The sequence below is a fragment of the Pavona decussata genome, unplaced genomic scaffold (genome assembly GCF_977016875.1).
Source record: "Pavona decussata unplaced genomic scaffold, jaPavDecu1.1 SCAFFOLD_115, whole genome shotgun sequence".
Lineage (NCBI taxonomy): Eukaryota > Metazoa > Cnidaria > Anthozoa > Scleractinia > Agariciidae > Pavona > Pavona decussata.
Genome location: NW_028145529.1, coordinates 1289747 through 1304292, shown reverse-complemented (window position 1 = coordinate 1304292; position 14546 = coordinate 1289747). Strand labels below are relative to the sequence as shown.

The 14546-nt window shown below is 40.1% G+C and overlaps 2 protein-coding genes across 2 annotated transcripts in view; both read left to right on the top strand.

Annotated features, from left to right (window-relative positions):
* Positions 1–14546, top strand: part of LOC146469945 (uncharacterized) — a 60451-nt gene that overhangs the window by 19874 nt on the left and 26031 nt on the right. The window lies entirely within an intron of this gene.
* On the top strand, positions 5982–14042 carry LOC146469948 (uncharacterized). Its single transcript, XM_085122760.1, has 2 exons — positions 5982–9338; positions 11117–14042. The coding sequence occupies exon 1, from the start codon at positions 5982–5984 to the stop codon at positions 9330–9332; it is 3351 nt and encodes a 1116-aa protein (XP_084978886.1). The 3' UTR covers positions 9333–9338; positions 11117–14042.

Below are 14546 nucleotides of genomic sequence, written 5' to 3'. Positions count from 1 at the left end.
TATGCAAATACTCGTGATCCTCTTGTTAAAGAAAAGGTACATGCAGAAATCGATTCCTTTTTAATTTCCGGCAAAAATTACAACGGTGAATGTCTTCCTCCCATCGAGTCGATTGACCTCATTTTATATCTAATCCTTGAGACCAGCTATTACACTAAAGAGCCTTCAAGAGTCTTCAAGCAGATAACCACTTGCTCGCTGGATTTAAACAGAGTGTTCACGGACTCATAATTGCTGGTAATCAGGTTGTTTTGGGAAAGGCTCGCCACTCTCAAAAGATGAACGACCCAACTGTTCCTCTGTGGATCATCACAGAAGATGACGGAAGGAGTTTATGCGCACATTGCAGCGGTTGTATAGCTGGCCAAGGGGAAAGCTGCTCTCACATTGCTAGCGTGTTATTTTACGAGGAAAGCTAGCCTGCATCGATCAAGAATGTACTTGGATTCTGCCAACGTACAACAAAGACATACCATTTGCTGAAGTTCAAGACATCGACTTCAGGTCTACCACTAAACTGAAGTAAAACTTGACAAAACAGTGGAAAACCTCGATGATAATACGTCATGTTTCGTCTTAGAAAATTCGAAAACCACAGTGAAACGGATAAAGGACATTCAAGCTCCAACTGAGGCAGAGTTGAACTACTTTTACGGAAAGCTGAACGCCTGTAAGAGTAAGCCGGTTGCACTTAGCTTAATTTTTTCCGTACTCTGAGTCCTTTGTTACAAAGAGCAGAACCATTCAAACTGTCCCAGATCTCTATAACGAGGGGTATTTAAACACGCAATTCAAGGACTACTAGAGGCCTGGGCTAAAGTGAATATTGAAATAAAGCCTGAACAAACAAATATCATTGAAGAGGATACTAGGAAACAATCAAGTTCCAATGCCTTTTTCTTACAGCCATCTCATTACCTTATTAAAACAATATGCTAGCCCCACATTTTCAGATTTAGCAATGCTGCTACAGAACTTGGCTTTAAGCATGAAAAATAAGCCCTTGATGCATATGAATTAGCAATGAAGGAGAGACATATCAACTTCAATGTCAAGGAGTGTGGAATGTTTGTAAATCAGTAATATCCATGGCTGCATGCCACGCCTGATTTCCTCTTCCACTGTGACTGTTGTGGTGAGGGGTGTGGTGAGATTAAGTGTACTTACTGCTTAAAAATTAAGGACTTGGGTTTTCAAGAATACTTTGCTAAGCAAGGATCCTGTTTGAAAAAAAAACAACAACACGACAATCAAGGAAGACCATCAATAATACTATCAACTCCAACAACAACTCTTTCCAACTGGGAAAAAGTACAATGACTTATTTTGTTTGTAGCATAAAGGAAAACATTGAGTTTGTGTGTCAAAGGGTTACCCCGAACCAAGATAACTGGGACACTGTACTTCCTAACCTAACCAATTGTTGGAGATTTTGTGTGTTACCTGAACTTCAAGGGCGCTCACTGTTACACACAGAAACGTGATATCACCCTTGATGCTGGGGCAGTATGTTTTTGCAGGAATGAAACAGGACAGGCTGTTGTTCATTGCTCTAATACAGCATGTCTGAGGATGCTGTTAATGAAGAAGCTATGAGGGATACATTCAGCAACACACAGCGCCATGTTCTTAGAGAACAATCGCAAGCCATCCTCACAGCAATGAGAGCCGTCTACTGGCTGGCCAAGGAGGACATAGCCACAGTTAAGTATGACTCACTACTCAGTTTTCTGGATGAAGTTGGCCTCGAAAGTGTTAAGAAAGGAATTGAAGTTTGCAAGGGGATGCCGAGATGAGATTCTGCTGTGAAATGGTTTGAAGTATAAAGCATCGTCATTGATCCTCTGTTTAAATATGACGAGAAAAAAAGTCTTGACACCAATAACTTAACTTTTCTTGTTTGTATTGATCACTGTTCTTGTATTACAAGGATCAGCTAAAATACGGTTTTTGTTGGCTTGCCTGTATCAATGTAAAAAAATTGTTGAATTGTTGTCCCCTTTTTAGCCAAGGAGACAAATTGTCCCCCAGTGATGAAATCCTAGCTCAAACCCTGGAATATCACAACAATCCTTGTATAAATGGAACGTTTTTCCTCTTGTCATGCATGAATTACAAGCGCAAACCCAAGCGCAAGCGCCAAAACAACTTAGATTTGTCCAGATTGCATCGCAGCAAACCATCATGACACTAAGGCTAAGGTCAAAGTGACAAATGTTAACAATGTTCGAGCATCTAGCACTGTCAGCACACCTAAAAAGGGAAATTTAAATAACTATAACTACCAACTTATTTTGTCGCCTACTGGATGGCTGAACGATGATATTGTTCTTGAAGAGTTAAGAGGCTGTCTGCGTTAGAACGGATAAGGCACATTTCGGCTTTTCACCGATTTCGCTGATTTTCTCTATGAACATCAATCATTATATCCCATAAACAAATAGCACATTTTCTGAGCTCAATTTTCCATGCAGGGAACAACTGGATGGAATAGCAGACATGTTTGAGCAATGCCGACCTTTCGGTATGTGCGCGATGCTAGGAGGGTTTTGACAAAATATTCAAAGACTGAAATGAACAACGGAGTCTTGATACGTTGATAAATAAACTCTGCGTCACAAAACGTAAAGAAACCAGTTCACATACTATAAGAGGGAGAAAGAAACTTTTTCCCCAGCTAATTCTTTGTCTTGGAGAGAATTTTAACTACTGATTTCATTTATACATACAAGAAAGACAACGCTTTAAATTGAGCGTAGAATGAATATTGAATCTATACCTTGAAATAAACAACTGTCAGTCACGAAAAACAAACACTGCTATATATACAGCACATCGTGGAAGAGAAAAATAGCTCAAGACGTTTCATTTAAAATACCAATAAAAGGATAGATCTTCTCTAAAATATGGCTTAATGGTCAGAAATATTTACCCGGTGATTATTATTGTTTTTCTAATAGAGTTCGGTTCAGAATGTGTCTATCGGTCTGACGGCTTTATGTTTAGTTTCGATTAAAGTCCGTGCATATGAGGGAAATTTCGGAGCTCTGTACTGCACGCAGCGTAAAGTGCCCACAAATTTTATTCCATACATTAGTAGCTTGTTATTAGTGCTTTTGAGTTTAAATAGACTTGACCCTAACTCAGGTCCCGCTTTTGTGAAAATAGGCTTCAACTATATGAGGTATTTTGAAAAAATTGTAACTGATTCAAAATTTCACAGAAAACAAAAGTTAAACACGTAAATTGTTATTGACAAATGGAACTTCAATGTGTAAAATATTCAAGCTGTTTGAGCAAGGAATCATGTTTTGGCAGCACCGGCAATGTATAGATAAATTGTAGAGTTTCCAAATGTAGATTGGGTTGTTTTGAGCTCATTTTGTAAATCGTCTCGCCAACAACGTAAAAAATCGTATTGAGCTCAGCAAATGTGATATTTGTTTATGGGATATAATGATTGATGTTCATAGAAAAAATCAGCGAAATCGGTGTAAAGCCGAAATTTGCCTGATCCGCTCTAACACAGATAGCCCCTGAACAACCCTTTTTTTGCAGATTCTCCATACAGGGAGGTACCACTGGGTATGCATTACTTCCGTGGGAAGTAGTAACGGCATTAATAATTTGTATGACAGCTTGTATCACAATGTCATGACAAAGGAAGTAGAAGAGCAAACTATTAACCTGGTTGGAACTGATAATACACGTTGTTCGAATCCAGCAACATAAAAATGGTTCTGAATGCGGTGTATTTGCTGTTGCATTTGCTACATCTTTGGTTTATTGTGTTCCACCTCAGTTGTTGCAGTTTGATGTCCCAAAACTGGGAAGCCACCTTTGTGCATGTTTAAAATCAGGGAAAATGGAAATGTTCCCTTTGCTTTGATTTTAGAAAATTTGGCAGTATGTAAATATTATAGACCACTTCAGACTCGTTTCACACTATTTTCTACTTTTATTTTCCCAAAAATGAAAAATTGTTTTGAACATTTCAGCTGCTCCTGTTAGGGCTATTAAAGATAACATGTTCCAATGGAAATTTATCATTGTAAAGAGCAATGACTGAAAAGTCTAAGTAAGATGTCGTAGTACTGGCATTTTTTCTTGCATTATTACTATCAATCACGTAGCATTCTTGGACATTCACAGGGATATATTTTCTCTATGCCACAAGATAACAATTAAATGGGTGTCTGGTAAAAAGCCCCAGGTGACTTCTAATAGACTGCTAGACATATTCCCTTGTGTTTGCTTTGTAACGGAAAGAGAATATGACAAGGGATCCTGATTCTCTTAGGCATTTTTTCCATGCACCCCTTCAATTTAAAACTGTAAGCTTAGCTTTCAGACTGTTTTGGCGCAACATAGATGCTAATGGAGGCTAATGGTACAAAATGACTGTCACAGAGGAAACTGAGCCTTCATATACCAATTTTACAGGTTTTCCACATAATGATAAGTAGTTACAAGTGCATATAACACAATAAAAATTTGTTGAAACAAAGCCCAGGCTAAACATTGAAACAATAAAGTATAATAATACTGACTTTTTGTTTCAGTCATATGGTAGTACAGATGGGCAAAGATTTATGACAGCACAATATCAGCACAATATCCCCTCGCTCTGGCCATGATATTAAGAGTGACAGGCGCACATCTCATGCTTCCATCCACGTATTAAAGACACGCGACACAGTCGTTAGGAAGATTTCAAAGCTGTACGCCAGGTCTGGATTTGGCATATTCAGTCTCAGTTTAATTAACACCATTGCAAATTCCTAGAAAGGAAGAAAGTGTTTTGTCTTCCTGGTCACATAAGGGGAAACAAAGTGGAATGTTGTTATAAGTAAATCAAAGTCAGGTAATCCTGTGTAAAATCTAGTTTTATCATAAGAATCGTTTAAGTATTCTTTCATAAACGGCTGTATTTTCTTTGCACATAGCAAGTATTGAAATTCTGTTGTTTAGGTCGCCGCATCGACAGTTTCCTTAGTCATTTCAGACACAAAGGTCTGCCTTTCTCCTTTAACAGGTATTATCTTTTTGTTGGTATCTTCAACGTTTTCGACTGCAAAATCCATCTCCATCTCCATCTCACCAATCTCTAAATCCTCGCTGCTGCCATTTTGTAACTGGCCACTTTCCTGTTTTGTACATGTATCTTCGATCTCTCAAAAGATGCTTTCTACAGTCTCCCCTGGCTCATTCAACTTCTTGACCTCTTCTTATATTTCTTGTTGCTTCTTCCGTCGCTCAGCTCTGTCAGCATCAAGTTGAGGATCAACTTGCCGCAGTTTCTTTGTGTGTCCAAGATGTAATGTCAGGACCCAGTCAACATCAAATTGATCCCAACGTTTGGCAGCCTGTTCAGACACAAAATGCCTTTAACAAACCTCTCACTTTCAAGCTTATCTTCTGTTAGGTCATCGTGACTAATGGTAGAAGGCCACACTTGCCTTCTTCTGGTCGTTAACTCCTCAGTCATCTCACCTTCGTTCTTTTCGATTTTCGAAACGTGACTAAATCTCACAGGATCCTTTTTCTTTAAACTATTTCCAGTCTTGTTACCACAACCAACAATGATGCACAGAACCATAAAAATATCAAACAATATCGGTTGATCTTTCGATACGTAAAGCGATAAATACAAAAAAAGCCAGCTGACGCTTTCTTTCGTGGGACACCAATATGGCGGATGGTAAGTTTGCTAGGAAAGTCACGTGAGTGAAAACACTCTATAACGGTTCCCCATGCAAATTCTCTATAATTCACGGCTCTCCCATCACACTTAAAAATCTAAAGTTACAACCTACATTGCTTGAAACATCCTTTAACAGATTGTCATAATGGATCTGTTCAATGGACATTTCTTCATTCAGTTATCAACCAATGGTTTGTTTGACAGATCTATACATTTCCTTTAAACGAGGTCTCTACTTGACAAAAGGACAGCACAGCACCGGACATAAATCGTCCAAATGGCCAAAAAAAAGGACAACGTTTTGGAGCAACTCCAGATGGTTCTGCGCCTTGCCAAGGAAGTGCGTGACCGTTCAAAAGAAGGACGTGCCTATTGTTCTCTCGGCAATGCTTCTCAATCACTTGGTGACTTCCACCAAGCCATAGAGTACCATCAGGAACATTTGCAGATTTCCAAGGAAGTGGGTGACCGGGCAGGAGAAGGAGGTGCCTATGGCAATCTCGGCAATGCTTATCAATCACTTGGTGACTTCCAACAAGCCATAGAGTACCATCAGAAACGTTTGCAGATTTCCAAGGAAGTGGGTGACCGGGCAGGAGAAGGAGGTGCCTATGGCAACCTCGGCAATGCTTATCAATCACTTGGTGACTTCCAACAAGCCATAGACTACCATCAGAAACATTTGCAGATTTCCAAGGAAGTAAGTGACCGGGCAGGAGAAGGAGGTGCCTATGGCAATCTCGGCAATGCTTATCGATCACTTGGTGACTTCAAACAAGCCATAGAATACCATCAGAAACGTTTGCAGATTTCCAAAGAAGTGGGTGACTGGGCAGGAGAAGGAGGTGCCTATGGCAATCTCGGCAATGCTTATCAATCACTTGGTGACTTCCAACAAGCCATAGAGTACCATCATAAAGATTTGCAGATTTCCAAGGAAGTGGGTGACCGAGCAGGAGAAGGACGTGCCTATGGCAATCTCGGCAATGCTTATGATTCACTTGGTGACTTCCAACAAGCCATAGAGTACCATCAGAAACACTTGCAGATTTCCAAGGAAGTGGGTGACCGGGCAGGAGAAGGAGGTGCCTATGGCAATCTCGGCAATGCTTATCAATCACTTGGTGACTTCCAGCAAGCCATAGAGTACCATCAGAAAGGTTTGCAGATTTCCAAGGAAGTGGGTGACCGGGCAGGAGAAGGACTTGCCTATGGCAATCTCGGCAATGCTTATCGATCACTTGGTGACTTCCAACAAGCCATAGAGTACCATCAGAAACATTTGCAGATTTCTAAGGAAGTGGGTGACCGAGCAGGAGAAGGACGTGCCTATGGGAATCTCGGTAATGCTTATCGATCACTTGGTGACTTCCAACAAGCCATAGAGTACCATCAGAAACACTTGCAGATTTCCAAGGAAGTGGGTGACCGGGCAGTAGAAGGAGGTGCCTATGGCAATCTCGGCAATGCTTATCAATCACTTGGTGACTTCCAACAAGCCATAGAGTACCATCAGAAACGTTTGCAGATTTCCAAGGAAGTGGGTGACCGGGCAGGAGAAGGACGTGCCTATGGGAATCTCGGCAATGCTTATCGATCACTTGGTGACTTCCAACAAGCCATAGAGTACCATCAGAAACGTTTGCAGATTTCGAAGGAAGTGGGTGACCGGGCAGGAGAAGGACGTGCCTATGGCAGTCTCGGCAATGCTTATGATTCACTTGGTGACTTCCAACAAGCCATAGAGTACCATCAGGAAGGTTTGCAGATTTCCAAGGAAGTGGGTGACCGGGCAGGAGAAGGAGGTTCCTATGGCAATCTCGGCAATGCTTATCAATCACTTGGTGACTTCCAACAAGCCATAGAGTACCATCAGAAAGGTTTGCAGATTTCCAAGGAAGTGGGTGACCGGGCAGGAGAAGGACGTGCCTATGGCAATCTCGGCAATGCTTATCGATCACTTGGTGACTTCCAACAAGCCATAGAGTACCATCAGAAACATTGGCAGATTTCTAAGGAAGTGGGTGACCGAGCAGGAGAAGGAGGTGCCTATGGCAATCTCGGCAATGCTTATCGATCACTTGGTGACTTCCAACAAGCCATAGAGTACCATCAGAAAGATTTGCACATTTCCAAGGAAGTGGGCGATAAAAATGGAGAGGCAATTTCACATTATTGTTTGGGTCTGAATTTCCAGTGTTTGGGCTCTTTAAGTGAGGCTGTGGATAGTTACCAGTCGAGCGTGAAACTTTTTGATACTGTAAGGGCTCTTATTCAGTCTGAAGATTCATGGAAAAGAAGCTTTCGCGAGCTGCATCAGGAGGTTTACACTGCACTGTGGAGAGGTTTATTAAAAATGGGAAAGAATGATGAGGCTCTGTTTGCTGCTGAGCAAGGACGAGCACAAGCTTTGGGTGATATATTAACTTTGCAATATGGCTTAACGGCACTGCCCCCACCATCACATGACGCTAAAGAATCAATCTCCCACATCTCACGAGAGTTATCTGCACAAACAGCTTTTCTGGCAATTGACGAAAGCAAAAGCAATATTTGGGTCCTCGGAAGAGGAAATAACGTTGTATTTAGACAAAGGAAAATAGAGGGTGGACGTGCACTCGACGATCCCGTCTGCGTTTTACTGGAAACAGCTTTTAAAAAGATTGGAGCTGGTGTTGGTGTTCGATGTGAGAATCGCACAATGGATGAGCTAACTGGTGCCCCTCCATCCACCAGAGAAGCGGAAACAACAGCAAGGGAATCATCACCCTGCACCAACAACGCTTTACAGCCATTGTATGATGTTATTATTAGTCCCATTGCAGATTTACTTCATGGTGAAGAGTTGGTTATTGTCCCTGATGGTCCGTTGTGCTTGGCACCGTGGGCCGCCCTAAGTGAATGTTACAGGATTCGCACTGTCCCGTCACTCACGAGTTTGAAGCTGATCACAAGTTTGCCTGAGGACTACCACAGTAAGTCTGGTGCGCTGTTAGTGGGAGATCCATGTCTAAAAGGAGTTCTAGTGGAAGGTCGAAATCCGTTATCACAGTTACCATACGCCAAACAAGAAGTAGAAATGATTGGAGAAATCCTTAAGACTTCACCGCTTACTGGAAAAGAGGCAACCAAAGCGGAAGTGTTAACACGAATGACGTCAGTTGGTTTGGTTCACATTGCTGCCCACGGGCGAAAGGAAACTGGCGAAATTGCCTTGGCTCCAAACCCTGGCTGGACATCCAAATTCCCTGAGGAAAAAGATTTCATGCTGAAAATGTCAGATGTACAAGCAGTTCGCCTCCGAGCTAGCCTTGTGGTACTAAGTTGCTGTCATAGTGGTCGCGGAGAAATCTTAAAGTCTGAAGGTGTGGTCGGTTTGGCACGGGCCTTCTTGTGCTCTGGGGCTCGTTCTGTCTTAGTGTCACTCTGGGCAATTGATGACGAGGCTACCATGGAGTTCATGAAGGGTTTCTATCAACACCTGAGGGAAGGTAAAAGCTCCAGTGTAGCTCTGCACCAGGCTATGAAATTGCTGCGAGACTCAGAAAAGTTCTCTGCGATGAAACACTGGGCTCCATTTGTACTGATTGGGGATAGCGTCAAGCTTCAATTTGATAGCAAGAAATAAAAAGAGGTAAGTAAAAAAGTTTGATTGATTGAAACTTCAATATTTATCTCTTGGTTGTGCAACCACGATTTCTTGTGAACACCTTGCGCCACGTCAGCACATTTCAAGGGATCTGTAAACCAAAATTAGTATCTTTAAGTGAACCTGAGTTGCGTCCCAGTTTTTAGCTGTATTTTAGTTTTATTTTAATGTATTTTTAACCTTTATTTTAGAGGACCCTCCTGAAAAGCACCGTCAGGTGATTGGAGGCCAACTCTTTAAATATTATTATTATTATTATTATTATTATTATTATTATTATTATTACCATTATTATTATTATTATTTTTACTAGTGCCTTTTAGAGAGGCATTCAGTTCTACATCACAAACGCACTTTAGACTTAAAAGCGGTTCAATGGTTTTTTCGTCACTCACACAAAATGATAAAAATGCTGACAATTTACGCAATCTATGAACAAGAACTCTCATTTCGGAACGCAAGGTCGTGTCACAACTGAAGCCAAGCTAAAACAGCCAGAACAGAAAGAAAGTTTTTCTGGGGCTGGTGCTATAATCCACCGGTAAGCAAATTAATTTCATTGCTGCCAAAATGCAGACGACCTAGAAATCTCAGCAACAGCGTTTAAGATCGATGCCAAAGAAATGAGGAAATTCAAAATGGTCATTTAAAATTTCGCGTGGTTTGGTTGATGCCTGACAGATCGTTTTTCCCAGAAGAGGAACGTCGCTTAAACTTCGGTGTTTTCCATGGACAGTTTGGAATAATTGTTATGAGAAGGTTGATGGAACACGTTTTTGATCAGAATAAAGTATGAAGATGTGACGCGTTTACGGCTCGAAGTCCTAAAACTGTTTGCTTTGCGAGGATTCCGAGCTCCGCAAGATTTAAAACAACTGTTAGGGTAGGTTAGGAATTATCGATTGAAGTCTATTACTAAGACCATTTTTTGACCACAAGGTTTATTTGCAGGGAGATCAATGATGAAATGTTAACTGAAAATTGTTGGTAAATTGCAAAAACAATCGGTTGTTTGCACTCTATCTGGAAAATAAGTACCTAAAAATGTATGCGACCTGTTTGCATGGTTTGCTAAATGAATAAGGCAATGATATGTTTAATATTAGCTGTCAGTTGCTGCACTAAGACCTTTTCCCCCAGGTACAAACAGGTTTCCACAGGAAGTTTACCCTCGAAAACTTTACCAAAGAAATCCATATACCTAGGTACATTCGGTTTCATATGGTTCAAAGGGTTTCACAAATGTTCATTTTCCACTTTATGATTTTCCCACTAAATTACTGAAAAAAAATCGACCATAGAGGAGCTACGTTTGTGCTTTTTTCTCCCGGTTAAATTTTTACCGTGTTGCGGTGTCGTTTGTCTCTCTCGCACCTGACAATTGTCTGGCTAAAACGATTAAGGAGGCGAGGAAACTGTTTTGATTTGATCCCTAATTGTTAGGTTGTTTTACGTCAAAATGCGACATCAGGCAGACCAATGATAAAAAAAAAAACTTTTCAAATTATGAGAAAGACGTTTCAATTCATTCGTCTAATCATTGTCACGGTGTCAAACGTTATTTTCCCGCTTCTGTTTGTTCAAACAGGTATCCGTTTTACGACGACTCGCTTTTTTCACCTTTTTATTCGCCCTAGTTGATTATATGGCAGAATTTAACCCAAAATGAAATGTTACAGAACATGTCCTTAAGTAGCTATTCACCACTTGTGTAAAATTCGTTTCGTAATAGATTACCTCACAGGGTTTTCTCTTTTCTGCAGGGCGTGTAGCATCAACTTGATCAAGACATGACCCATCAACGAGTAGTAAACAAACCATAACTCTGAATTATTTTCACATCCTTGTTAAGCAAGTATTATATAATCTAATTTTTTTGCTTTTTTTAATCCACATTTTCCCAGAGAACATAAATCAAAACATCAAAAGGAAACCAAATTTCATTTGTAAACTAAGCCGTCCCCTTTTATCGTGGAGCTTCTTGTTTGTAATGATTAAACAGATTTTTTCCGGTAACTCTCAGCCCTTAAAAGGTTAAACAGATTTAAAATTTAGAAATTTTTGTCTTTAATATTCCTTTTTTTTTTCTGATAATGAGATCTAGTAATGTCCTTCCGTAGATCGTATCACAGCTTAAAGAGCCAAGTTTTCTTCGTTAGCTGAGATTAAGTAAATGGTCTTTTAAAAAAAACGTGCCCGTCAATACGTACCCTGATTCTCAGACGGTCCAGGTTGCTCGCGGCCACATACCCCCTCCCTTCCCCTACAGCAGCAACTGTCAAGAGATATTTTGAAAACAAAAATTGAGTATACGACGACACAGCTCCTTTATTTTTTAGCGAAATAAAGCATTAGAATTCGTTTACACTGCAAATAATCCTTTAAACAGTAAATGCTACGACAATCCAAGGAAGGGAAGGGAGAGAGTGTGCGGCCGAAAGCGACCTGGACCGTCTGAGAATCAGGCTAGTCAATACTTAGAAAGCGTTTATAGGCCAAACTGATTTGAAGGACTGACCCTATTAGCCAAAGGGCATTTTTAATCAGCCAATGTTTCAACTACTACATCTAGTCTTTCAGGGCCAGAGCTACAATAAGACGAAAGAATGGCTGTAATTTTGAACGTGAATATAGGTTGTTAATGGTTAACTAGCATATACGAGCTAAGTGTTTATAAAGTATTTACAAAACCTTATCAGATTGTATTCATGGACTGTATACCGAAGGTTAATGTTTATTGCGTCGGTTGAAACCGCCTGGTGATAAATATTTACCCCTCTCTGTGAGGAAAGCTTCCTCACTTTTTGTCGGATACACTGTTGCTGGGTTGGTTTATTTACACGTAAAGTGAAGTCTGGCGCGTGGCTCTCTACAACGTGAGATCCTGGAGCACAAAGTATCATATCAGTGTATTTGAGCGTTTTGTGTTCATTTGGATTCAAAAGGTTCGTTTTGAAGCCTTTAAAATATTGTGCACTCTTCACGCATGTGTTTCAAAATGAGAAATCACGTCGGATTACAACTAATCATCAAAAATACAAATAATTTAACTTTACCGATTTCCATATCTCAAAATCACCTCAAGAGAATATCGTTAGATTTTTATTCGTTTAAAGCTAGCTGTTGTAGTCAAAAGTATTTCCTATATAATTTATATATCTTGTAGAGATCTAGATACATCTTGTAACAACGGAACAGTGTCTCGTGTGTTACTCACAAACATTTAAATAAATTGACTAAAAGTCCAAGTTTGTCCCAGAAGTTCAACGTGAAATTAAAGCATCCCCACCTGATAATTATTATAACAACAGCAACTGTCAACATCGATTTTGGAAAACAAAAATTGAGCATACCACGACACTGTTCCTTTATTTTTAGCGAAATTAAGCATTTGAATTCGTGAACACCGCAAATAATCCTTAAAACAGTAAATGCTACGACAATCCAAGAGTACGGTCGCCTTCCAAGCTAGTCGTCGCGTATAAAACAAAAATGGAGAAAACAAAACAGAAAAAAGATGACTTCAAAGGACAATCTAATATCAGTTTAAATCTGGAAAGTCAAGATTCACAGATGTATTGGATGTATCTCCTGTTGGATGATGAATAAAGGTGCGTGTTCTTTACAAAAAACCTAGAACTGTGTTCTGAGAAAAACCAGAAACTGTGAAAGCTTGGAGGCAAGTGTTATATTCCTGGTCAGCTTTACACAAACATTGAGAAGCGAGATTCAAGACATGTGTTGATTCTGCAAGCTAGTACATCACAGAAAAAATTACTCTGAACTGGAGTTTGTTGGAAATATCAGAAGACTGAGAAATTTCACAAGGCTGACTTCTGCAAACTAAGTACTCAGTAGATTAATTAAAAATATAATGCTCTAAAGTTAAGTTGTAGTTAAGTTAATTCAGATTTATTTACATGTACAGGGCATTTACCATTTGTCAAGTCTAGTTTGGCCGGACCGGGCATTTCGCATGTATTGCGGTTACACTAGCAGCTTTTAATTTACTTCAGCCGAACGGTGGTGTCGTTGATTCTTTTACAGCCATTTTCAACGTTACGTGCACGTGCCATCTTTCGACATGCCATGTAACCAGGCCTAAGTTGTCAATGTAAACACAACTGATTTTTTTATTCAGTTGAACTCGACTGTGGTGGACTGACGTGGGAAAATACCAAGAAGTCAATCCTAGGTCAATAAATCGACGGTTTTGAAACTTAGTGCCTTGCAAACAAAACGATTGAATTCTACCGGAAGTTACGGAATAGAGCCGATCGAAAGCGGTCAAATATTTTGAAGAGAGCCGTGCAAATTTAACAGGTTAACACATTTATCAGCCATTTTAGGTCAGTAGTTGTAGTTAATTTGTCGTTTCTTTTGCCAATAAGTGTAAAATTTTCCGGCTTGATAGTTAAACGGTCTTTCAGCTGTTTATCTAGCATGTCGTAAGATAGTCGATATTCTCTGCTATGCACTTAACTCTGAAAGTGGATATAATTCATATGGTAAGAACAGTTACTAGGTCACGGCTATTACCGGCGTTTTACTTTACATGCTTGGCAAAGCAAGACGCGACAAATGGTGGACACCATTAGCTGAGTTCAATGCAACTAGGTGGCCGTACATGTAGCAATAGTTATTGGCGAAGATTGACAGCAAGTAATTAAATATTAACGTTTGTGACAACTTCTCAGTATACTTGCTAACTAACGTTTCACCCCCCCCCCCCCCCAAAAAAAAAAAAAAAAAACACTACAAAGTCCCTGTGTCACAGTACAGGTTGTAATCTTCAGAAATCTTGCTAACAAGGACTTCAAATTTCAAATACTATATATATAGATTTCCTTTTTTTTGGTAATCACAGCATATGTGCTATAAAAAGGCGATTTTCAAAGACAAACAAGGAGAATTGCGGCGAGTGGTGAACCGAAACCCGATTGGTTAGGCTTCCTTTTCAGCTAGGGGAAAAGAAACAGTTCTCTTTATATACCCCCATGCACGCTAAAAATCCGAGATCGAACTTTCACCACTGTCGAGTTCTACATGGCAACAACGGGTCTCCACTTTTTAAGGTGCTATTTATCGTCATCTCCTTTTACAGCTCACCAGTTTATTTTTTGCGAGTCTGATTGGTTTAAAATTATCACGTGACGTGATAGTGCTCTTGCGCGATTGGGAAATACCCGAGAT